Source organism: Zootoca vivipara, chromosome 5 (assembly GCF_965207765.1).
Source record: "Zootoca vivipara chromosome 5, rZooViv2.hap1.1, whole genome shotgun sequence".
In the NCBI taxonomy this organism is placed as follows: domain Eukaryota; kingdom Metazoa; phylum Chordata; class Lepidosauria; order Squamata; family Lacertidae; genus Zootoca; species Zootoca vivipara.
Genome location: NC_142588.1, coordinates 68,994,875 through 69,021,375, shown reverse-complemented (window position 1 = coordinate 69,021,375; position 26,501 = coordinate 68,994,875). Strand labels below are relative to the sequence as shown.

The 26,501-nt window shown below is 43.2% G+C and overlaps 1 protein-coding gene across 6 annotated transcripts in view; it reads left to right on the top strand.

Annotated features, from left to right (window-relative positions):
- The window catches only part of COL4A4 (collagen type IV alpha 4 chain), a 72,931-nt gene that overhangs the window by 37,842 nt on the left and 8,588 nt on the right, over positions 1-26,501 (top strand). For 5 of the 6 annotated variants that reach the window (XM_088669032.1, XM_088669027.1, XM_088669030.1 and 2 more), the window contains 23 exons: positions 121-285; positions 2,365-2,457; positions 2,616-2,779; positions 3,612-3,684; positions 4,654-4,760; positions 5,220-5,403; positions 5,742-5,810; positions 6,701-6,808; positions 8,743-8,961; positions 13,303-13,464; positions 14,228-14,398; positions 14,858-15,001; positions 15,741-15,848; positions 17,217-17,398; positions 18,336-18,399; positions 19,220-19,294; positions 20,736-20,843; positions 21,248-21,355; positions 21,883-21,954; positions 22,772-22,900; positions 23,259-23,366; positions 24,123-24,278; positions 24,361-24,459. In XM_088669032.1, coding sequence (XP_088525158.1) covers positions 121-285; positions 2,365-2,457; positions 2,616-2,779; positions 3,612-3,684; positions 4,654-4,760; positions 5,220-5,403; positions 5,742-5,810; positions 6,701-6,808; positions 8,743-8,961; positions 13,303-13,464; positions 14,228-14,398; positions 14,858-15,001; positions 15,741-15,848; positions 17,217-17,398; positions 18,336-18,399; positions 19,220-19,294; positions 20,736-20,843; positions 21,248-21,355; positions 21,883-21,954; positions 22,772-22,900; positions 23,259-23,366; positions 24,123-24,278; positions 24,361-24,459 — 2,868 coding nt within the window. Of the gene's footprint in view, positions 1-120; positions 286-2,364; positions 2,462-2,615; positions 2,780-3,611; positions 3,685-4,653; positions 4,761-5,219; positions 5,404-5,741; positions 5,811-6,700; positions 6,809-8,742; positions 8,962-13,302; positions 13,465-14,227; positions 14,399-14,857; positions 15,002-15,740; positions 15,849-17,216; positions 17,399-18,335; positions 18,400-19,219; positions 19,295-20,735; positions 20,844-21,247; positions 21,356-21,882; positions 21,955-22,771; positions 22,901-23,258; positions 23,367-24,122; positions 24,279-24,360; positions 24,460-26,501 lie in introns of all 6 variants that reach the window. The other variant, XM_088669031.1, reaches the window with a different exon arrangement.

Genomic DNA, 26,501 nt, shown 5'->3' with positions numbered 1-26,501 from the left:
GGTGTAGCTCAAATAATTTGAATTTTAGAATGCCACCCTCCCATAGCTGGTTTCGTTATGGCTATTTCACTTCCTTTTTCAAGGCTCCATGACTTGTTCTTTTCTCCTCCTCCTCCATAGGTTTCCCTGGTCCCAAAGGTATATTGGGAGTACAAGGGCCTCAGGGCTTTCGAGGTGACCCTGGTCTCCCTGCTGTAGCTGACATGGCACCAGGAAGGCCTGGCTCTCCAGGGTTGCCGGGTTTTCCAGGAACACCAGGAAAACAGGGCTTGCCTGGACCACCTGGTAAGATGAGCAAAATACTTTGAACTTGACTATAATTCCACTCATTTCTTAATAATAATAATAATAATAATAATAATAATAATAATAATAATAATAACAATAATAATAATAATAATAATATTTGTACCCTACCCTGCCCAGCCCGGGTCGGGCTCAGGGGGCTAACATCAAATATGAACTACAATAAAATGTAATAGAAAAAAGAAGAAGAAAACAACAAACAAATAAACAGTTAATCAAAATACGGCTTAAAATGCTGTATTAAAATGCAGCTTAAAATGCAGCCTCATTTTAGTAGCAGCCCATAGCAGGGGTGGGCAACTTTGACAGGTGGGCATGACAACCCTTGCCAGTTATGTAATAACCAGATGATTTTTCGGTGCTTGGAAACTGCAGTGCAAGAGGCTTTGCCAGCCCTATGGTTGGCACTTTGGGAAGCATTGAGCATAGGGTTTGCAGAGCGTTCCTCCACATCAGTTGAAGGGGATCAGATGGAGAGGAAAAAACCTTGCATTTAAGTTCAATTCTGCTTAGTCCTGGGCACAAACATGTACAGAATTGAGCCTTGTTCTCCCTCCGATAATCAGCTTAACATCATGAATGACAGGCATGTAATTGGCAGGGGATTGGCAAGTGGGTGGGGTTTGGGGGGGAAATGGCCTTGTGGACCAAACTGGTTTCCTACCCCTAATATTTAGCAATAGTAATTTATCAAGCAATAATAACAGTAATCATTCCGGGTATGGGAGAAGCAGGCTTATTGCCTTCACGATTTGTCTTCAAAATCTGGCTTCCATTTACCCAAGGTGAAGCAATACCAAGAAAGCACAATCACCAGCAAGGAAGGAGCTTATGAGGGAGGGGCAGAGGCAATGGTAACAGTGCTGCACTCATCAGGGTGGGGGTGTGCAGGTGGCAGTGAGATCAGGGTTGTTTCAGGTTGGTGGTGGTAGCCCAGCTAATATGCGTGCACCTGCAGGGCCACTGCTGGCCCAGAACTCCCCCAATGTCCCCTCCTCACACCATCTTGGTGACCACAGTGCTGCCGCCAAGAAGACTTTGCAGCCTCTGCCTCACTACCCTCATGAGCAGGCACCCCCAAACTGCGGCCCTCCAGATGTTTTGGCCTACAACTCCCATGATCCCTAGCTAACGAGACCAGTGGTCGGGGAGGATGGGAATTGTAGTCCAAAACATCTGGAGGGCCGAAGTTTGGGGATGCCTGCTCATGAGTCACCTCTGGAAGAAGCTTTAAGAGGAAGGCACTTCACTGCTTTCCCCTTCCAGTATGGGCCTCCCCCCCCAAAACACACACTCATGGTTGCATTGCAATAGAACCTCAGCCAAGGAGAAAGCATCTGGGGGAAAGTTGAGGGAGAAAAGAGACAGGTGGAAAGAAGGGCTAAATACCCTCCTCCTCCTCGCTGCTTCTTTATTACAAATAATACCCTCCTACTTTGAAGAAGTGAACTCTGAAGGTGGATTGTGGGAATAGTATTTTGTATGTTGCCCAACAATCTATCAACCGTATATGGAATATGGGGGGGGGGGGTATGTCTAAAGGAATCTTTATTTACTCCACTCAGTTTGGTATTGCAGAACTCTAGTTATGCATAGCAAGTTAGTTCTACAGTTTCAGCAACAATTATTTGAAAACAGTAACATGATTATGTACTATATAATGTAGAATTATTATTATTATTATTATTATTATTATTTATTATTATTATTTAGTGTTCCAAGCTTCAGGAGAAATGGAGGAGAGGATTGGTGGGTGGGTGAACATATATCCCCTATTAGGTGGGACGTGGGCATCACACTGGCAGTCAAACAAGCTTCTCATAGCTGTCAACTTTTCCCTTTTCTTGCGAGGAATCCTATTTGGAATAAGGGAATTTCCCTTTAAAAAAGGGAAAAGTTGACAGCTATGAAGCTTCTGCTGATGTAACCATCTGGTCCTGTAGCTGTCTAACAAGTCGGTTCTAAGAATGAGGCCAGGCTGTTTAATTTTTTTAAAAAAGAACAGAGGCAATGATAATCAATTGAAACAATAAAATATATCTCTTGTAAAATTTCAAGGTGTGGCTTGTACTGGGAGAGGGTCTCCTGGACCACCAGGAGCTAAAGGCCAGAAGGGATCCCCTGGAGAAAGAGGTGCAAAAGGAGAGAAAGGCAAGTACATGCATCCCTCACAGAGCAAATGCCTCATCTCAATCAAATCATGTAATTAAACCATGACTGTCCTTGAGATAAAAACACAAGTCATAATCGCTTTGTGAACTGGCATTATTTGTCTGGTCCAAAGCCCTGCTTCCTTTGTGCCTATACAGGGAGTGCAAGTAGCTGCTTATGTGGTGCTGGTCCTTGTGGTGCAGCTGGAATACGAGGTCCGCCAGGTGTCCCTGGAAGAAAAGGAGAAGTAGGGTTACCTGGAAAATATGGAAGAATAGGTGATCCAGGCTTACCTGGTGCAGTAGGGCCACCAGGTTCCCCCGTGAGTAACTTATAGGCAATATTTTATATTCTGGCATCCACAGAGTAGATTGATCTTTCCTTATTTCTGAAGATTCAGCTTTTATTTTGTCACATTTTGATGTTAATGTTCAGGTAGATCACACAATGCAAACTTAAACTGTGGAATTTGCTGCTTCAAAGTGTGGTGATGACCACCAATGCAGATGGCTTTAAAGGGGGGTTCATGGAGGATAAGACTATTAAGCACTACCGGTACTAGTTGTGGTGCCTGTGTATAATAGCGGTCGCTGGGGGAAAACCAGCAATAGTGGGCTATTGTGCTCAGGTCCTGCTTGCAAGTTTCCCATAGGTGGTTGGTCAATGTTGGAAACAGGATACTGGGCGAGATGGGTCTATACTCTGATCCAGCAGGATCATTCTACTGTTCTTGTCAGTGTGCCATGAGAGCAAATCATTGGGAAAGATCTTGATGAAAGGCTCCTGTGGGAGCAGGATGGGGAAAGCTCATGGTGTCACCCGGACGGTGGCAGAGTGACATGTTCCAGCACCCGGAGTGGCAAAGAGGTGGGGGCATGGCTGGCGAGCATCTCGGGGGTGCACGGCGAGCGGTGTGTGTGTGGCTGCAATGGCACCCCCTGGGATGGCACCCGGGACATACCACTCCCCCCACCCCCACCTTCGTCCGCCAGTGCACCCGGATAACCTTTGTTGTCAGTTTAAAAAGCACAGGTTGTGGGATGAGAAAGAGAGCATCACACTCCCATCTTGCTCATCTAATAGATGTTTATTTGCTTTCGGATCTCAGCTATTATTTCAATTGACTATAACTTTTTTATTTTAACACTTGTAAGGGAATACCAGGTCCATTTGGGTTGACTGGTGAAAAAGGTGATAAGGGTGACCCAGCTAGAATAAGAATAAAAGGTAACTATACAACGTACTAAACCCATGAGACTTTTTCCCTTTAAACTTGGGGACTGCTTCCAATGGTATATCCAAATTTTCTATTGCGTGGTGTTTGTGGTGTAGAAGCTTTGCACATAAGAGCCAACGAATTGCCCTGGGAGTAATAACAGTAGCCATCTGTCTGAAGTTCTTTCTCCAAAGTTATAGTCTGTAAGTGCCATAATTAGAGTATGTCTTCCACTTCCTTACTTTTATGATCTATCAAATGCAAGGAGCTAGTGCAGTCTGTTCCTTATTCCATGTCCCTCCACTGATCAGTACTCTGCTTTTTAAGACTCATTGTGAAAAATGCACTACCTAGTTAAAGTGGTACCAACTGTTCTAAGATTCTTGCTTAAGTTTTGTCAAGCATCTCCATTAGCACCATCTTTCTATTTTTCTGCTCATCCTAATTCACCATGAACCACTTTTCATTTGAAATGTTCACATTCATCCACTTATTCATCTTATTGCAAGATTTTAGGGTTGTTATTTTTTAAAAAATAGACTGAATTTGCCCACATTCATCATAGACACCTCAGTAATTTCTTTGGCTAATGCATTCCACAGAAGAGAAGGTTCCTGACCTTATGTACTGTAATTAATGGAGAAGCTTATTCCTCCCCCCCCCCCCGATTCCTCCTGCATATAATCCTGTACAAATACCAAAACTCAAGCTTCTTGACGTTCATTATTTTAAGACTTTTAATATTCTGAACACTAATTAGTAAGAAAGATGCATTTTATCCAAACGCAAAATAGTGTCCTGTAACTTATTGTAAAGCTGTATTCTTATTGGTTTGCCCAATTTTCTAGCAGTTTGGGGGCATTTCCTAAAACATTCAGGTAGTGTAGCCTTCAACAGCATACATACATACATACATACATACATACATACATACATACCGGTATATTGCATACTGACTGTAACATTTCCATAATTTAAAGGGATAAAAGGACAAAGAGGTCTTCAAGGCGAGCCTGGATTTCCAGGAAGAAATGGCATTGCTGGCAGGAATGGAGAACTAGGACTGCCTGGTGAAAAGGGTTTTAAGGTATACCTGATTATTTTGACAGCTGTTTTTCCCTTCATTGTAACAATGAAGAAGTAAACTAACCAGGAGTTTTCTCTCTGCGTGAAAGGGCTGAGAGTTCTGCACAGTTCTTATAATGAAAGCCAGCTCATAAACTCAGAATATGCTCAGTGGCACCATGTTCTTTAATTCTAACAGTATGTCTTTTGCACCTGGATGTGGTTGTTAGATCATGGGGTTCTAGTGCAAAACTTCCAACATAGCTACAACACTAATAAAACCAACAATAAGGACATGCCCAGCCCAGAAATAAAACATTGATTTAACAAGTCCATCATCTGAAAGGAAACATTACTCATGAGTAAGCTGCTGTGAACAAGTGAATCTCAACGCCCTTTTGGAAAACCTGGTGACTTTAAGGGGATCAGCTGGAAGCGAGTTCAAATAAATTAATTGTGCATTTGTATTCATTGTTTACAGGGGTTTGATGGAAGATCTTTGCCAGGTTATAAAGGATTTCCTGGTTCCCCTGGACTTCCTGGCTCAAAAGGGCCAATAGGACCAACGGGTCTTGGAATTCAGGGTCTGCAAGGTGTCCGGGGTCTGCCTGGAAGTCCAGGAAGCCCAGGTATTAGAGGACCACCTGGCCCAAAAGGTGAAAAAGGTAATGTATATATTTTACATTGAAAAGAGAATACTCTGTTGGTTCAGTTGTTTGGGAGGTTGGGTCAAACCAATTGATGGTGTGCAGCCTGGGAGTCATTTTGGACTCACAGCTGTCCATGGAGGCACAGGTCAGTTCTGTATCCTTGGGCAGCTGTCTACCAGCTCCATCTGGTATGCAGGCTGAGACCTTACCTGCACGTGGACTGTCTCGCCAGAGTGGTGCATGCTCTAGTTATCTCCCGCTTGGACCTCTGCAATGCGCTCTGCGTGGGGCTACCTTTGAAGGTGACCTGGAAACTACAACTACTACAACTTATTATTATTATTTCCTTCTAGGTGCTACTCTTCCTTACACAGCAGCATACCCTGGGAATCCAGGTGCACCTGGTTTTAAAGGTATATCAGGTATGACTACAAAAGTGAAACAAGGTGCTATTCTTTGCACAGAATCTGTTAATGTCTTCAGATTATTCAGAATTAACCAGACTTCTGTAATTTAAAGCTTACAGTAATGAGGTGTAGGGTAAGAATTCTCAAGATTTGAAAAGAAACACAAATGCGAGGTTATCATAAATGATAGCTAAAAATTAAAACCAGGGCTAGAACCTCCCTAATACTCTACGCAAAAAAACCTTTTGTTTTCCACTGGTGGTGAACCTGGTGGAAAAAATAAAGTTTGGCATGCTCCTCTTATATGGTTATATCATTTAGATAGTCTCCGGGTGGTACAGCAAGGGAAATCTCTAATATGAGTCTCAGAAGCATTTTGCCATGGGTTATGGAGCACAACTATGATTAAAAGAAATAAGGGGTCAAATCTGTCTCCGTATTTCATTTGTTTGGCAAAAGCCAAGGGAATGGACTAAGTGGTACTTCCTTACAAGTATTATTGTCTTTGGCCAACTTCTGGATAGTCAGAAAACATGGAGATCTTGCTGACTTTCCATTGCAATTGCTTTAGGATAACCCTTCATCCTGCCAGCTGAATAGCTTGGAACTTCTTATCTCTTAATGTTATCACTTAATATTAATTATTATTTAATGTTGAATTAGAGTTGCTCTTTTTTTAATGGAGACTTGAATGGCAGAAATTACACGTTGCCAGACAAGGTATGTGCAATTATGCATGATGAGGTAGTGTGAACATGAAACCTATCAGTCCTAAGAATGCATTGATCTTGCCTGAAATGTTTTTAAAATTCAACCCCTATATTTATAAAATGGATTTATCTAGGTTTGTTCCACAGAAGGTTTGAAAGCATTGAACTAAGCTGTGGCACAATCTGTCTATTCAGGCCCGAAAGGATTGAGAGGGCAGCCTGGGCGAGCTGGTCCCAATGGTTTTGATGGCTTCAAAGGCCAACAGGGCAAACCAGGAATACCAGGGAATCCTGGTCCAGAAGGTAAGTGAAAGAAGGGCAGTGTGTATTCATTTGTTGAATATGGGTATGGACTGATTTTAATATACTGTAGTATATTCAGCTTTCTTCTTCTGAGCCTCATGCTTATTGTGCAACTGTAGAACCTGAATGTTGTCAGGTCATTAAATAAAGTCAGTTTTAGAAAAGAATTGTAGCTCACGTGCTTTCTCTCCAGTGCTTTGCTCCCATTAGATCTTGTTTCCCACAAGATGTAGTGATGGCCACCATCATCATCATCATCATCATTTGATTTGTATGCCACCTTTCCACAGTTAAAACAATGCTCAAGGCAGCGTACAACATGACAAGATTTACATAATTACCAACAAAACAAAAGGCATAAACAATAAATAAAACACATCAAAAGGTACATAACCAGATGCAAAACATTTCCACATAAATCATAAAATCTGAAAACTAAAAATCAAAATACGGCTTAAAATACAGCTTAAAATGCAGCCTCATTTTAGTAGCAGCCCATAGCAGGGGTGGGCCAACTTTGACAGGTGGGCATGACAACCCTTGCCAGTTATGTAATAACCAGATGATCGTTAGGTGCTTGGAAGCTGCAGTGCAAGAGGCTTTGCCAGCCCTATGGTTGGTATTAGTTAATATCAACATTAATATCAATAACAATTTAAAATGACATAGGTAAAAAATAAAAACAATATTTAAAAAGGAGCCCTCTCTGTCAAGGTAGCAGCAGCAGTCCTTTATGGACCTTGTCAGTCCCCGCCCCAAGCCAACTTGAATGACTTTAAGAAGGAATAAATAAATTCATGGAGAACTATTGGTGGCTACTACCCATGATAGCTATGTTCTACCTCCACTGTTTGAGGCAGTATGTTTCTGAATACCAGCTGCTGATAACCAGTTGGAAAGAGATTCAGGTTCCATATATGGGGTTCTCATGGGCATCTGGTTGGACACTGTGAGAACAGGATTGCTAAACTAGATGGGTCTTTGGCATAATTCAGCAGCACTCTTCTTATGTTTGTTGAAACCAGTCAGGAAGCAGATCTTAAACCTCTGACTGAGGCTCTGAAGAGCTGGTTTGAGACACATTTCCCAGTAGTGATTCAGGTCCCAGACTGCTATAGCCTAAAATATCTCATCAGGTTAGAAACCTGCACTAAATAAAGAGGTATATTAATCCAGGCCAGGGTAGCAAATGTAGTACGCACCTCTGCAATATGCCATCAGCCCCAGCACAGCAAATGGGTCGGGTTGGGGATGGTAAAATCAGCTATCCCTGGATTAATGTGACTCCAAATACTGACAATCTCCACTTGCTCTCAGTTAAATTGTTTTGAGTGTTTGCAATACTTAGAATGAATTCAAAGGGATAAGGTGAACACACAGAGGACAGATCTAACAGCCATAATGGAAAAATTCAGTCTCCATGTTCACAGGCAGTTGAGTTGGCATCCCTCTGTCTTGGTAGACAATGGAGGAGTGTGCCTTTGGTGGTGAAATCAAACTGTTGGAAGGATACAGCATCTGCTGCGGCTGTAGATACTGCTACGGGAAAGACATGTTTCGTTGCAGCTGGGGCAGATGAAGACCATGCACCATGGCATTTCTTCTCTCGGCACTCTTCCCAGTGGTCATTCCTCCTCTGGTCACTGCTACGAATGCACAACCTAACTGCCTGACTCCAGGTCATACATTCACAGACAGAGTATGCCACTGAGATCAGTTCCTGGGTGCAAACAATGAGGAGGAGCTACTGTCTTCATGCCTCATTATGACCTCATAGGTGTCTGATTGGCCACTGGGGGAAACAAGCTGCTGCACTATATGGATCTAGGAAAAGCTCTCTTTACATTCCTATTTCACAAATGATAGCATTACAAGTTGAAATTAAACAAGTTAAGCAAATGATCCTATGTCATCTGGATTTCATTATTCTCCAGGTTTCAGGGGTGAGACTGGTGATCAAGGTGCACAAGGTGAAAGTGGTCCAAGGCTGGATGGTGCTCCAGGGTTGCCAGGTCCTCCTGGCCTTGAAGGTCCAAAAGGCATTTTAGGTGACAACAGTTATGGTCCTCCAGGAATTCCAGGCAACAGAGGTCTTCCCGGTTTACCAGGCCTGCAAGGCTTAAGAGGTGAACCAGGTTTTGCTGGGCTTCAAGGTATGATGCCTATTTGTGCATGATTTATCTTATCCTTTTTGGATTTGTTACTGATAATTGGCTGACTATAAGCTACTTCTCCCCCAAAATATATTTCTGTAGGAGAAAAATATAAATAGCTCAATCAATAATGCCTGATCTGACTGTACCAGTTACCGATTTGTTTCCGTGCCCAATTTAAAATGCTGGTTTTGACTTATATAGCCTTAATTGGCTCAGGACTGCAATATCTAAAGGACTGCCTCTTTCTATACGAACCTACCCAGACCCTGGTATCATATTTCGAGGCCCTTCTTAGGTTTAGAGGGTGGCAACAGAAGAACGGACCTTTTCTGTGGTGGCTCCCCATTTGTGGAATGTTCTCCCGAGGGAGGTTCGCCAGGCACCTTCATTATACACCTTTAGACGCCAGGCAAAAAAAAGTTCCTCTTTAACCTGTCCTTTAGCTGATTAACATCCAATGCCCTTTTAAAATGTGTTGGGAGGGGGTTATTGGGTTGCTTTTGTTTTTATTTTGTGTATTTCATGTTTTTATATTGTAATTTTATCTTGTGAACTGCCCTGAGACTTGCGGGTATACGGCGGTATATAAATTTAATAAATAATAATAATAATAATAATAATAATAATAATAATATTTCTAATGTAAGAGGTTGAAGGACACACAATCTGGATATGTTTGGGAAACCCTAGCTGAAAATAAGAATGAGAGCAAGAGAAAAGGAAAAGTGAGGGGTTGTACAGTGGGGAGATCTCAGAAGCATAGCAACTCACAAAAACGGTCCAGATAGCTTCACATATTTACTGTTTGTCTCTTTTACTTATTTTTTTTTTTAAAAAATAGTTTTTTATTAAATTTTCCAAATAAACAAAAAGTAAAGAATTTTTTTACATTCCAATTTATATTCCCCTCTTATTTCAATTTCGCTCTGCCGAGCTATGACTTCCCTCCCTCCCTTCATTCGGCTTTCTTGTTCCCTCTTATCTCACAGTTGCTTTATACAAGCATAAATAAATTAAGTTCGTAGGATTTATTTCAGTCCTGCAAGTGTCTTTAAACTTCTACAGTTCTTCTCTATATGGTCAATAAATTTACTCCATTTGTCTCTCCTTGGTTTCTTTTACTTATTCTTGACTCGGGTCAACAAAGAATTCTACCATTTTCCATGTGGTAGAAGTGATCACTAATTGGGCATTTGCAAATCATGTGAATGAGTTAATCTGATCTCTGGTAAATTCAATCTCCAACTGTGGGTTGATGAAGATTGGGGCAACACCATCACTCTAAAAGGAACACAATATGTCCTAAATATCAATTTCTACTGGGCACTGTATGTGTCAAACAGTGCCGTCAAGATTTGAGAGAAAAGCAACTTTCACTTACTCAGCTTCAGAAGTTCTATTCAGATTTGCTTTATGCATACCTGCTTTTTTCAAGTCACAGATTGTTTTGCGGCAAGCATCAGTATGCTGTAGCATTGCCATCACCTTGTGAGGTTTCTGGGGGTTGCAGTACAAACTGGAAGGGCAGGTCATATTGTGAAGCCAACCTGCCCTGATATTGTTCACTTTGCCTGTGTGCAGCAGGGGGGAGGGGTGAAAATGTCCCTTTTAAGCTCATGAAAGCAAAGGACAACATCCTGTGAATATAAATATATTTCCCCAGGTCCCGTCTTTCCATGCAGCAACGTGAAGTGATTGCTTTGGATAGCAACTCCCAGCAGAGATGTCATTTTGCTATCTTCAGTATTATTTCTGTATGGAATGTGAGGAGCATAAGCTCCAGTCTCGTGCAAGGGGTGTCTTCTGTTTTCTTTCTGTTTCATGATGCAGAATTGAAAATGTGTAAGGCGCAGACCTTGACTTTTCTCAGTATGCTAGATCTTCCAAAATAGAGGCTGTCTGGTGTTGGTGTTGTTCCTCCCCGCCCCTAGCATTAACAACATGCAGCCAGGATGCTGTCAGCAAAATGAGCTGGACTGGGCAAGTGCAAACCCAAAGCGTACCACTGTCAGGGCCGTCTTAAGCTCATCGGGCGCCCTGGTGCAGGGATCCCTCAGGCACCCCCCACCCCCACTCTTAAAAAAAAAAACACCGGGGACCGGTGTTTGGAAGAGGGCTCCTCCTGAGCTGTTGTGGGAGCTGTTGTGGGAGCGCACAGCCTTGGAGGGGAGGGAATGCAAGCAGGCTCTGGCGAGCGGTGCGGGGAGAGAAGGAGCAAGGCAGCGGCGAACCAGGACCGAGCAGGGACTGTGTGCCTCGCAAGGAGAAACGGACACAGGATCCCCCCCCAGCCCATCCCAGCCCCCGTCTTTGTCTCCATTTCCCTCCTCGACTTACCCGCCAGCTCGTCCGGCTCCAGCCAGCTGTCGGCATCGATCCCACACAGCACAAAGTAGTGCACAAAGCGGCAGGGCGTCGAGCCTGAGCCAGGCCCGGGGGCGCCGCACTACCGCTCATCCCTCCGCCGGCGTCTGCGATCTCTCTCAGGCAGGATCCCAAGCAACAGGGGCAGCGCCGCTAACGCAGCAGCACCAGCAGCAGCGCTCCTTCCATGGCGCAAGTCTGGCCGGTTGACGGCCTCCCTTGCCGCGGGGAGCACGGCCGAGCAGGAGGAAGACGAGGACGCGGCGCCGGCAGTAGCTGAGGCTGCAGCCAGTGCTCGGGCTCCGCTAGGCACCTTCCCGCCATCGCCTCTGTGCTGCGTTTCATTGGTAGAGCTGCTGCCATGTGGCATCACCTCTACCAATGAAACGCAGCGCCGGGGTGAGGGATGACCCTGGCACTGCAGAGCGGAACAGGGTCCTAGTGCCCCTGCTCCGCTCGTTTACCTCTCTCCCCCGAGTGGCGTGGCTGGCGGCCGTCCAGGAGGAGGGAAAGGGAGGTCGCCGCGCAGCTCCCCCACTTGCTGGGGCACCCCTCAGCGCCTCAGCGCCACTAGGGCCAATGGGCGAGCCGGCCCTGACCACTGTTACTATCAAAAGCCTCTCTCTTACAGGGTTGCATGTACAGAAGTTGCACATAAAAGAATTCTAAGTAAAAACATATTAAATGAATGTATTCAGTGAGCTAAAACGAGTCAAAGACATGGTTTGTGATGGCTTAGTTAGTGTGAATGCGGGGACTCCCAGATTAAAGATGCTAGCCACTATGCTCCTCCCTACCGTAGTTGTTCTGCTGAACAGCACTTTGCTAAGCCATGCCTTGGCTTGGCATGTTCATCCAAATTTGAGCTTGTGGCTTTTCCATGAGACCTGTTTCTTTTCTTTTTATAATTTTTTATTAGTTTTACATTAATTTATACATAATAACTTTAACAATTTCAACTCATAAAAATAAAAGGTTCCCTTCGAACCTTCAGACCTCCTCCCCTCCCTCCATGGGTTCCATTTCCAACGAAACTATGTTCTTTTTCTTTTTCTTTTACCGTTATCCCTCTGTTATATAATCATGGTTACCAAAGTTCATTTCACATTACAAGTGTCATTGTATCACTGCCAATGATTTTAACTGTTTTACAGTGGTCTTTTAGGGATGTTAAAAAGTTATTCCAATCTTTTAGGAATACTCTATCTTCCTGGTTTCTGACCTTTCCCGTCAGTCTCACCATCTCTGCATATTCCATTAACTTAGTCTGCCATTCTTCTCTGGTAAGCACCTCTCCCTCCTTCTATCTCTGGGCTAAAAGCATTCTCACTGCCGTCGTTGCATACATGAACAGTCTCTTCTCTTCTATTGGTAGCTCTTCACCTATTATACCTAACAAAAATGCTTCTGATTTTTTAACAAAAGTTTTGTTAAACATTTTCTTTAACTCATTATATATCATTTCCCAGAAAGCTTTTACCACTTCACAAGACCACCACATATGATTTTAAAAAGTACCCTCTTTCCCTTTACATTTTCAGTACAAATTTGAGCTGGTTCTATACATTTATGCGATATTACTCGGTGTTAAACACCAATGGTACATCATTTTCATATAGTTTTCCTTCAACGAACAGCAAGCAGTAAACTTTAAATACTCTTTCCATTATTTTTCCCATGTTGAAAATTGAATATTGTATCCAAAATCTCTTGCCCAGTGTATCATCACTGTTTTAACTTCTTTGTCTTTTGTGAACCATTCTAAAAGTAATGAGACATGTTTCAGCTGATATGCCAAGGCAAACTATGGCTTGGGTAAGTGTGGCACAGCAGTAAAACTACTGGGGAGGAGTAAAGCAGCTGGGATCTTTTCCCCAGAGGTTTGCCTTACCATGAAGTGCAAACCAGGCCGAAATGTTTCAAACTAAATTATTTCGATTTTGGAGGGGCTTCATAAATGAATTATCCTTGCAGGACAGCCTGGCATCCCAGGATTTCCAGGAGCTAAAGGTCTCAGAGGTAGAAAAGGTGACATAGGAGTCACAGGAGGCCCTGGGTCACCTGGTCTGCCATGTGACAAAGGCTTGCAGGGGCTGCCAGGACCCCCAGGCTCTTTTGGACCACCAGGCTTTCCAGGTAAGCGCATCATTATTATCCTTGTAAATATTCAAGTGGGTGTCTAAAGCATACATGTTGACCCAGGATGGCTAAAATATATTGTGGTTAGCAACCTTGAAATATTGGGTGCTTTCCAACAAATTACTTCTGTTAATGCAATTGTTTCCAGTTGCATGCATAGGCATGGTATACATGTGCATTGGTCAAAATAGGTGTGGCATCTCACTTTAAAAAATAAATAAATGCGGCACCATTTACGTACATAGCGCTACAAAGATCAGATATGGCAGATACATGCCTCAACTGTCTTAACAGTGTAAAATCGACACAAATAGGAAATGAGAGAGGCAGGCCAAGGCAGCTGTGGGGGGAATGGATGTGTGCATAGGCAGGGCATATAGAGGGGGAGCAGCAGGGGGGGGAGAGAGACCCAACTTGTACACTCTGAACATCTGGCATTTCCATTCTTGCTGTAAACAATTTGATTTGGCCATCTTGTTTGCTCTCCTCCCCATGTACCTTGGCTTTATGAATGCAGCAGAGCAATTGCAAGGAGTCTGTAGAGCTATGGTTTTAACTTTTATCAACATTTTGATTTTTATTTGGAATATTATTTTAATACTGTTGTTTTAGTTAATTGCATTTTATATGTGCTTTTAGGATTTTATGTTTTGTAAACAACTTTGAGACGTGTGTGTGTGTGTATTTTCTATAAAAACATAGTAGTTGTTAAGGACATATTTTTGCATTTGGTGCATCTCTCCCTCCGTGCCCCTCCTAGGTTTACAAGGCTTCAAGGGTCCTAAAGGTGATATGGGTGCACCAGGCCCAGCTGGAATGAAAGGCATGCCTGGGTTTCCTGGAGTACAAGGGCCACCTGGCCTCCCAGGCTTAAGAGGAAAACCAGGTCTTCCAGGGGAAAATGGATTGCCAGGCCGCCCAGGGCAAAAAGGTAAATGGATTCCAAATGTAATGGTCTTTGTTTAGAAACAAATAGTGTTTCTTATCATCACCTCTCATTTCTTTGGTGTTCGAAAGCTAGGAGAAGGGCCATTTGGGATTTGCAGAGTCATGACCAAATAAGGATACACTATACTGGGCCCCAGAGATCCAGCCCATACTGCAATCCCCATTACCATGAAGAGAAAATAGATGCTTCATTGAGAATATTTATGGAAATTTATTTCCCAGTATGTGCTCACTTAGATCTTTTGTGATTTGCTGGAGCCAATCAGGACCAGTGTTAAGAGCAGAACAACATTCTGAAGAGTGAATTGCTGGCCCATGGCCTTCTCTAGAACAGGAAAAGTGTCCTGTGCAGTTACAGTAGGACTCCCACCTGTGGCATTATTAATCCAGCAATCCAGTCTTTTATTTAAGTGCACTAGAATCTACGTATTTCTTTCTGAAGGGAGCCAAGGGTCCCAAGGCATGCAGGGTTTCCCAGGACTCCCAGGAAGTGAAGGACAAATGGGAGCACCTGGTGTGAAAGGTGAAGAAGGACAAGCAGGTCCGCGTGGCCCTCCAGGAGAATGTGGGTCTATGGGATTAAAAGGTATGTAACTTGTTTCCTGAATTACTTTGGCATGTAGTGTGTTCTTTTTTTCCTAGCCAGATAAAGATTTTCTTAAGTTGGTAATAGGGCCATAGGAAGTTGCCCTTATACTGAGTTAGGCCACTGAGCCATCTAGCCCAGTACTGTCCACAACAATGTTGGCATCCGTCTATCTCGGGAGACAAATGGAGTGTGCCTCTGGGGGTGAAGTTAAACTGCTGCATTAGCAGCACCAAAGTGGCCTCGCTGGAGTGCCAAAGTTACTCCCAAAGTTAAAACACAAATCTTAAAAACTGTGAGACCATATCAGTTATTTCAAAGGCCTGGGAGAATAGAAGGGTTTTCACCTGCTGCCAAAATGACCATAAAAATGGTTCCAGTGAATCCTCCGTCAGAACTTGCTCCCCGCCATAGAGTTTTGTTAAAGCTATGGTTTGTCGTCTTGTGATTTCCTAAGCAGAAACAAGGAAGAGGAGTCATCTGAATACTAGAGTTTTGTTAAAGCTATGGTTTGTCGTCTTGTGATTTCCTAAGCAGAAACAAGGAAGAGGAGTCATCTGAATACTACAGTTCCCGTCCTCTAAGCACCAAGCAAATGTTTAATATGCGGTACCTGCCCAGAGCAGTAAATATTTAGGCCACAATTAGGAATCCCAATAGTAGGATTGGTGGGCGTGCGGGCAGCTATGCTGTCCTGAGCAAATCTCTGCCTACATTCAGTACATTCTACCCCTTTAAGGTGAAAGAGGACCTCCAGGAGAGGATGGCTGCGTTTTCATATTGAAAGAGAAAGGACAAAAAGGGGAGCCAGGCCTTCCTGGTGATAAAGGCATCCCAGGAACACAGGGTAAGCCAACTGCTTGTTTGCAGGTTACACAGAAACCAATAACTGTAACGTTAAGTCCAGACCCTAGCTGACATCTTCCATATGCTATCTAATTTTTGGAAGGCACTAATACATCTTGTTGATTTTGAAAGTTATTCACTAGTACATGTCTGCTGAAATTAAAAGGTGAATCAGACAGACCTTTTGTTTTCTTCGTCAACAACAAAACTGTTTATTGTGAGGACCATGCCTGGACACAAATATCAACACAACAGTAATTAAAAATGTTAAAATTAATTGCATACTATCCCAACAAAACCTTCATCCCACAAAACAGGAAGAGAAGGAAAACAAGCAACGAGTTAAACAGACGATGAAGGGGTCTTTACTTTATCATCCATAAATCTTTCCCTGGCTTTCATGGCCTTCATCACAAAGACCGCTACCACATGGGTAATTCGTGGGTGGGTTAGCATCAACTAACAAAATTTTTACTTTATCTTCGGGATTGATTATAGAGTTGGGTATAATTTGCAGCATCGCGTCTCTAAGGCCCAAGTAAATGGGGCAATAGAGGAGGTTTTCTTAGCCAATTAGCAACAAACTGGCCAGTTGATAACTAATCACTGCTCATGAGCTATTGCTTTATCATATGAACCCAGCCGTGTGCATTTACTGATAGGCACTATGCTGTAGGAGATTAGGCACCACCTTCATCATTCATGTTCAGTGACTGCAGTATCACAGGATAAGCAACGCAGGAAGCTGCTTCACACAGAGTCAGACCATTGGTACCATCTAGCTCGGTATCGACTACAAGGATTGGTAGCAGCTCCCCAGAGTTTCAGACAGGGAGTCTTTCCCAGTCCTACCTAGAGATGGTGGGGACTGAACCTGAAACTTTTTGCAGGCAAAGTGGATGCTCTACCACTGAGCTTACAGCCCTATTCAGTGATCACAATATAAATTGAGACTAATCAATATAAACTCACATTATAAGTGTCAAAAACCTTAATTGGTCTTAGGTACTTACTACACATCCCTTTCATATGACCTCAGTATGAGACCACTTCAACAAAAACGGAAACCTCTCCTCCTAAGGGTTTGTTTTTTAGTTTTTTAAAGTTATTGTCTAGATCTTACCAGTGTTTTTCTTCTAGGAAAAAAAGGTACTGGAGTACCCCCAGAAAAAAAACACTGGTTCTTACTACTGTGTTGTATCTACGTATCACACAGCAAAATTGTTCTGATGCACAATATGCTAGATTCCCTTTTTAATTCCAGGTTCTGTAGTTTTTCTGATTTGTTTCGTTTTGAGGGGAGGGTTTGCATTCCCTTCTGTGACTAGAAAACGTAACAACTTACAACAAGCTCTTGAAATAAATTCAGGTGATAAAGGCAACACTGGATTCAGAGGAATCCCAGGATCACCAGGCAGAAGTGCACTTCCAGGTACTCGAAAAGGCGAACCTGGCGATGCTGGACAGGCTGGTTTTCAAGGGCCTCCCGGTCTCCCAGGACCCGCAGGACTGAGAGGAATCACTGGCTTTCAAGGACCACAAGGTGACCAGGTAGGGTGAGAATATTGTCACAGCGTTTGAAAGTCTAATGCTGTATTTAGCCATTTATCTGAAGGACCCTTGAGGAAAGCCTTGGGGGGGGGGGTAAGTATGCAACATAATACTGGCACTCAGTTGTGGCACACATTCCCCCGGCACCCATGTCTCCAGTTTTAAGTGGCAACTGAATACTTGTATTTTTTGTCAGGCTGTATTGCGTGTTTTGCTGTTTGCCATTTTGTGTTTTTATTGTTGTAGTCTGCCCTTGGGTCATAGGATTAAGGGTAGGATACAGTATAAGTTTTTATCAGTAGTGGATGGTGTGGTGGAGTGGAGGTGCTTACCTGACCTCCTGGCAGATAATTGCTGGGAGGGGCAGAAGGGAGAGATGCAAGGCAGCGGCAAGGCTGCTGTGGTGCAAACCCATCAGCAGAGCCAATCCACCGTTTCTGCTGGTGCAACCGTACCACCTGCCCACCATCTCCCCCTTCTCTTTTCTGGTAAGCAGTAGCCAGCAGGTCAAATATGAATGAATAAATTTGCCTTTTACTTGCTTTTCCATCTCAGAGCTAATGATCATCATATTTACTGTTTTGTGCAATTCTCATTATGATCAGTGTCTTGAAGCAAGCTGAACAAGAAACTAATAGGTCTGTATTACAGAGTTTACACTGACCACTTACAAATCTTCAAGCAGCATAAAGTCTTCTGTGGGAAGAATAGAGATCAGAAAGGAGAAGGCAGGGATCCAGAGGAAGGCTGAAGCAGTTTCTGTTTTAGATGCATTCTTGCTAATTACACACAAACTCTTTCTTTCAGTTCTTCATATTATAAAAGATTAGAATTTGACACAGAAAACAAGACCCTCATTTATTTTTAATTTGCAGAGACAAGTGCTGTAAATTTTATGTATAATTGATGGGCATTCTTCTTTTGATAAAATAATTAGGGTGAACAGGGATTGCCAGGGATTCCAGGAAGTTCAGGACTTGATGGTGCAAAAGGATCTAAAGGTAATGCTGCAATAGTAACACATCTAAGCGTGACAGTTACTTTTCAGATTTCTGTTGATGCATTAGGGGAAATGAATACAGTGGAATTTTCGAGCGTCTCGGAAACCGAACAATTCGGAACCCGAACGCCGAAAACCCGGAAATGAATGCCTTGGAAATTGAAATGGGCGCGTTTCTCCATTTTCTCAATGGAAGGCCCATCGCGCCTTCGGATGTCAAACGTTTCAAAAGTCAAATGGTCTTCCAGAACGGATTACATTTGACAACAGAGGTACAACTGTATACAAATAGAAATAGTTTCTGGTAACAAAATACTATCATGCTGGCTATATACATTGATTAAAGATTTGATAGATCATGCTGAAGGGAAAGGCTGGCACCATACGAGTTTTATATGGCATTACACGATTTGGAGAACACAACAAAATGAGTATCATAAAAGGTTATTGCAAACTTTTGGGATGATAAAACAGAATTGAATTAGTTGAACATTACAAAACGATTGATTCAGAAACATGAAGATTCGTTTTGTGAACTAGTGTCCCTGCCTAATAAGTAAGCAGGTAAAGCACCTTTCTCTGTTTGTATTGAGATTGTCAAGACCAATATCCACATTTGTTCTGCTGCTGTGGTTGCACATTTTAGGCTCTTTTTTGTAGGAGAATCATTGACTGTAATCCTGCAACCATTTGACATATATTAAGATCCCTTGAAATATTCTCTACTGGCAAACAAAGGGAATTTATTTTTTAAAAAATGTAACTACAGGTTGTTTAAAAGTTTCAGAAGTTACTTATAACATGAGATGCTACTTTTGCAGGTAACAGAGGTGACCCAGCTGCCTCTTATGGTCAGCCTGGTAAGAAAGGTCCTGCAGGAGATCGAGGATTGCCAGGTGATGATTCTTTTGGTTATTTGGTTATCAATGGGCAAGGTATCTAATTAGTATATCTTCTTGTGTATTTATATCTTTTCACTAATTTGAGTCATACATTTATGGCTTCATGATTTGAAGCAATGATTTAATTCCAATCCATACTTTATGCTACAGACACATTTTTCATGTGCTCCCTGCATGTCTCCCAGCTGATCACGGTGAAGTGAAAGGACAATATGTCCCTGTAAATGCACAGGAGTGTATGCTGGGCACATGCACTCACATTTCTTGCACATTTATAAAGCTGCATCTCCCATCACACTTCAGTGTTCACCATGGCAAATATCAGCATGCATATGAAACTGGTGTGTAGAATGGCAGTCCTAGGGGCTATGCTGGTAGCAAGAACAAAAATTTGCTATCCTCCAACCTTTCTTTAGATAATCTCCTCCGTTGTTCATAGTGGGGGTTGAAAGAAACACTTTAAACAGCTTTCAATTTGACAAGAGAAACTGAAAAGCAATTCTACTTTTTTTTGAGATGTTGTGGGTCACAACTAGCATCAGTGTGTGGCAAATGCTGGGGCATCACTACTGATACTCTGAGCCACCATCTTCATTGCCTATGGCCCCAGTCCATTGCTGTGTCTGCAATGCTATGCTAGAATCCTTAGACACTGTGGAGGAATGAAGATGGCTATGGCTGCAGTCACCCAGTTGAGTACCCTGAGACAGGAGTTGCAGTTCTTTTCAACACAGCCGCTTGTCCTTGTTTCCACTGCCTGCCTATGCCACCTGGTAAGCTCATCAGGGGATGACAGTAAGATGGCCAGGGCCGTTTCAAACCTCATGCTAGCCTTGGATATTCAGTTATGCTGCTGTTACTTTGGGACTCTTGTTGCCTACCTTTGTGTCAGTCATTGCCTTCATCTGCTCAATCTTTATAAATGCAAATTAGTAGAAGCTGTGAGATACTTTAGGTTTTCAGTACAGTTTCATCCACAGCAAATGGTGGATGAATGGTGGAGTGAGATGTAGGGTTGCCAGACTCAATAGTGGACAGAACTTTTGTGCCTTTAATTGCCCTGCTCTCTTTTGAGTCTGGAAACCTTAAAGAGAAACCAGCAGACCCTTTGTTAATTTACAAGCAAAGGGTCTGCTGGTTTCTCTTTAAGGTTTCCAGACTCAAAAGAGAGCAGGGCAATTAAAGGCACAGAAGTCCTGTCCACTATTGAGTCTGGCAACCCTAGTGAGATGCCTTCACTCCATTACATCCTGCTCTATTCCGCTCATGGAAGGAAGCTGCAGAAGACAATATACTAATGTGTTTCCGAAAAGCTAATACACTTTGCCTGAGCAGTGAAGCATACCTGTGTATGCATGGAATTTGCCATTTAAAAACGGTTTCACTAAAAATATATTACAGTAAGAGTTGCTTTGTTTGTATGGTTTGGTTTAAGGACTTGATGGATTACCAGGGGACCAAGGAATCACAGGTGTCCAAGGGAGACCAGGAAGACAGGGACCCAAAGGACTAACTGGATACTCAGGAACACCTGGCTTCCCAGGTGAGGTGGAAGTGGGGGAAAAATTAACTGGACTTTAAACATAATGAGCTTTTATGGGCCATGATGACGCCAGTGGAAAAGGAAACATCAACATGCAATCAAACCAGAAAATACATGAAAGTCAAGATTATGATCATCCTAACCCCTGTGGGAAAAAGTCCAACAAGCTTTCCTAGCTGAATGGAAAGGTTCCATGCTGTATTTCTTTTAATCTCATCTTGCTGTTTTGTAATTATTTATTTGTTATTTTTACTATATTTTGTACATCAACTTGGGACATACATGAGAGGCAATTAACAATAATGTCATTCCTAGCAACCAGCATAATCATAAAATATATATTGAATATTATGGAGAAAATGTAAGTATTGTTTAATTATGAGGATTGTGTCTTCAACCTGCAGGTATCCAAGGAGCTGCAGGCGTTCCAGGAGCACCAGGTGAACAAGGTAATCCTGGTTTTTTGGGAGCTCCAGGTTTTCAAGGATTACCTGGCAGTCCTGGGAGAAAAGGTAACTATTGTGAAAAACATGTGGCAGTGAATGTAATGATATGGACCAAAGGTGATAACATAAATTATACATTACTTTGTGCTTTGAAGCAATGCAGAAGTGGAGAAGCGCAGGCCAGGAAGCACATACTATTAGCCCCTAAAATGATTATCAGGGGCCTGAAAAAAAACTGTTGAGTCAGCTCCTCCTCTACCCTCTTTGGGGCTGTTTAAGTTTTTCAGGTGTGCCCTGAGGGAAGGCAGAAACACAGAAGCCTAAGCCAGGGAGCTCATGCCAACAGCTCCTGAAGGGACCATTAAGTCTGCCTCAGAGAACTCTGTTTTATATTTTGTACCCTCTTCTTTCTTCCCCAGCATAGATCCTGGCAAAGATAACCCCTTGCACAGCCATTAACCTAAAGGGTGGGAAGCTCCCACTGGTGCTTTCATTCTCAGGCTAATTGCAGAGCAGGGGGTGTACTCACTCTTGTTGGAATTGCATCATATTGTCCCCTCCATTCTTTTTCTCTGTCTTGCAATATTTCAAAGGCCTTTCGGGACCGCCTGGATTAAATGGCCTGAATGGACTACAGGGTCAAAAGGGTTTGCCAGGATCTCCAGGTAAATAATGAAACTACTATTATAAAATTATAATTGGGGGGGGGATGGAATTGCTAGTAGAGGCTCAATCAAATATTACGCCACCAACCGGCATTAATTTTAACAATAAACAATAGATTTTAAATTTTATGTGAGGTTTGGCTTCAGCTGATGCTAGTTAATGCTAGCATGGTGAAAATCAGCCCGGGCTTTAAAAACAGTGTTGTGGAATTTCTATTGAGGGCAACAGCTATGGAGAGTTATCCTTTTGCAAACCAGGTTATCTGTAGCATTTCAAACAGATATATACCTGATAGGACCATACTCAGATATTGGAACCCAAAGCCTAAACGTATGTGCGAAAGCACACATGCTGCGGTTACAAATATTATCCTCCAGCAACAGCCCCCATGCTTCATGGGGTATTGCTCTGAAGTGCTTACTGATCTTGAGCGGTCTTTGGGGAGGATAAAGGGGGCTGAGGCTGAAGGAGGAAGCTGAATATCCTGGGATATGACCTAGGGGCCATAGGGACCACAATTTCTTGAAAATCTTATTTTTTAAATCATTTTTATCGCATGTGTCCTCCAAAGGGCCATGCTTTCTTCCTACTCTCCACCCCACAAATTTATTCTCATTGCAACTCTTTGAGGCAGGTTAGGCTATGAAAGAGCAACTGACTTGCCTCAGTTCCACATGAACAAGCATGGACATTGAGAAAGAGTTGGCCAACTTTGGATAGCTTCACCTGGAAAGGAAGTGCTTGGGTGTCTATGCATATGTCTTTCATTCATTAAGAAGCTTCATTCTGTGTGCATTTTTTATTCCCTTTATAAAGGTTTAAGTGAAATGGGGCCTGCAGGATGCATAGGAGAACCTGGGCCAAAAGGCAACAGAGGAGAACCTGGGCTACCAGGAATTTCCCGTCCAGGTCCCCCTGGAGATGCAGGACTATTAGGTCCTCCTGGTAAGAAGCAGTTTTCTCCATGGGAGGAAAGCAGCTAATCTATTACTACCCCATTGAAGAGCAGGATGTTGATGTTTGTTTCTTATTAAATGTCATGAACAGCAGCCAATAGGGACACTCATGTAAGCAGATTTCACAAATAATTAAAGCAAGGGAAATGCACTATGGGAAACATTTGTGTTATCTTAGATATATATGGTGCTGGAAAGAAAGAAAGGTTCTGCCACACAAACAAACTATAGAATCCACACAACATAGAGTAAAATGTATTTGCAATGAGGTTCCTATTGGTCAATATTCAACGTTTTGGTATGTCCTAAAATATAAAATAGCACAATAAACTCTCTTCTTCTTGCAGGCAAGCCAGGTCCTTCTGGGCCTGCCGGTCCTATGGGACAGCCTTCTGTAAATATACTTCCTGGGCCTCCAGGTGACCAAGGCCCTGCTGGATTAGATGGTGTTAGAGGTATGACTGGCATAATAAAGCAGTTAAAGTAGAACGAACCCTCCTATGTGCTAGACGTGTAGCAGAAATGTTATTTTCCAATTGAGTTTGAGAGCAGGAGAGGGCCCTCCTTTTGGAGACAGTAATCAAATAATTATCTCTGCTATACCTTTATTCTGTAAACCACTTTGAAGGCCATTGGCACTGAAGCAGACTTTAAACAACAACAACAGCAACGTACAAATATTACATATAAACTGTTGGCTGTTCCTAAACCAAATACGAGAAACTGAAGATTCAGGTATAAGGGCTATAGCTACTGTAAGTGGTAAATAATGTTGATTGAAGCTCCCAGGTTCACTCCTCAGGATTTCCCAAGTAGGACTGGGGCGGGAGGGAACTCTGGAGGGCTATTCTCAGTCAATATAGGCAGGGTGGTGCCATCCAGATGTGCCCTACAACTCCCATCTTCCTTGATTATTGGCATGCTTTCTGGAGCGGATAGGGCCTGTGGTCCAACAACAGCTGGAGGTTCACCACATTACCCACCCTACGTGGAGGTATTACTGAACTACAAGGATCAGTAGTCATATTATGTATGGCAACTTCCTGTGTTCTTATGATCCAACCCAAGGATATTGAATACTGTTCTGTCTTCCTATCCAAAGACCACAATCCCCACCCCCCAATTGTTAAGGAGACATGTGTACAAGCCTGCTTCGGCCCACTATCCTTGCTTAGTATGCTTATTCCAACAGTACTTAATTTTCATTCCAGGTCTCCCAGGCAAACCTGGTCCTCCAGGGAAGACTATTCTCATTAAAGGAGACCCAGGTGACTGTGGGGCTTTGGGGGCACCTGGGATTCCTGGTCCTCCTGGCAAACCTGGACCTAAAGGTATCACGGGAAATCAAGGAAGAGAAGGCTCAAAAGGTATGGCTTGAGATAATGAGTTTAGCATACAGCAAATCCAATAACAGAACTTTCTTAATTCATCTGAATTCTCATTGTTAAGGTCCAACAGGAAACCCTGGCCCACAGGGACCTCCTGGTGCCCCTGGAGAGCCTGGAGATCAAGGTTTGCGAGGATCAACTGGTCCTTTGGGTCCCAAAGGTAATACCTAACATTTTTTTATACCTTGCTGTATGCAGTGACCATTCTGAATTCACATTTGGTCATGTTTGCAATGCTCTACCCAGCCACACAGCTAGTGAGAGGGGGGCATTGCAGTAGATTTTCTTAGTTGCAAATATTCTAGGTCAGAAGAATGGAGCAGATCCACACTGCAAATAGGTAGAGGTAGAGGGACCCCTGACCATTAGGTCCAGTCGTGACCGACTCTGGGGTTGCGCGCTCATCTCGCATTATTGGCCGAGGGAGCCGGCGTACAGCTTCCAGGTCATGTGGCCAGCATGACAAAGCCGCTTCTGGCGAACCAGAGCAGCACATGGAAACGCCGTTTACCTTCCCGCTGTAGCGGTTCCTATTTATCTACTTGCATTTTGACGTGCTTTCGAACTGCTAGGTTGGCAGGAGCTGGGACCAAGCAACAGGAGCTCACCCCGTCACAGGGATTCGAACCGCCGACCTTCTGATCAGCAAGCCCTAGGCTCAGTGGTTTAACCCACAGCGCCACCTGGGTCCCCTGCAAATAGGATTAGGCAGCTAATACAGTGCATCCCAAGTCCTCCCTCCTGCTTTCTAAACCCATCTCTACTTACACATATGACTGCTATACCACATCAGGAAGAGCAGTAGCACCGAAGTTCTACTCTGTCCTTTCATAGCAACGTGGGTCACATTGTTCAATTGGCTGAGTAATGGTTCAGCAACACAGTCTGTGATGTAGGTCTGCGGGTTAAATGCTATGCATATACTTAGCATGCTATACATGAGGCCTGTTCAAATGCTGATTTAAGTGACAAATATACACAGCTTATGAAAGAGTTTGATTTTTTAAAATTAAGATGAAGGGCATATTGTATATGAAAGGAATGCCTGAAAAGGATGCTGGAGAATAATACAGTAATAAATAATACTTATAACTGTAATAATACCATACTTCCTGAATTGTAAGCTATTAACATTTGCTTGTTTTTCATTTACTTACCTATGCCTTTACTAGAAATTAATACGTATTTAATGGTACTGAATGACAAGCCTCGTCTTGAAATAGTTTTTAGTCCAGCAGTGTTGCAATCAAGCTGAAAGGAAGATTGCAAAGTCAGAGGACAGTGAAAACAAAGGTTCATGGCAGCCTATAGAAAAGTTCCTGAGTGTGCATTTCCCACCATTGGGATGGTGCTTCCTACAGGGCTCAGGACTTCTTTTTGGAGGAATCACCTCCTGCCTCCCAGAGCAGCTGTGTCTGAATCGATAGGCAGAGAGTTGCTCAGGCTCCTACGGTCTGACGAAATTAAGAGCTTTTAAAAAACTTCTTTTCCTTCACTGTTTCCTCTTTCAGTTCCTCTCTTCTCCCCTTGATCTCTGCATTTTGGGACATTGGGTGGGCTAATTAGGGACCCTTTGGGTTTTCATTAGCTGGGAATGAGGATAACACAGCCTAGGTAAAGGTAAAGGGACCCCTGACCGTTAGGTCCAGTAGCGGACGACTCTGGGGTTGCAACACTCGTCTCGCTTTACTGGCCGAGGGAGCTGGCGTTTGTCTGCAGACAGCTTCCGGGTCATGTGGCCAGCATGACTAGGCCTCTTCTGACGAACCAGAGCAGTGCACGGAAATGCCGTTTACCTTCCTGCCAGAGTGGTACTTATTTATCTACTTGCACTTTGACATGCTTTCGAATTGCTAGGTTGGCAGGAGCAGGGACCAAGCAACAGGAGCTCACTCCGTCGTGGGGATTTGAACCGCTGACCTTCTGATCGGCAAGCCCTAGGCTCTGTGGTTTAGACCACAGCGCCACCCACGTCCTATCATGACACAGCCTAGTTCCTGCTAAAAAGTCTTAAGGAAGCTGAGCCAGGTGCTTTTGGGAGGATTTCAGTGGCATCACTCCAGTGAGGGGAAACAAGGTGCTTCACTCCACCTTTGGAGGAGATGGATAGCCTTGGCCACCCATTTCCTTATGCTTCAGGGAGGCATTTATCCTTTTTAAAAATTATGTACACAGTAATTTTTGAAGGCATTCACTCACTGT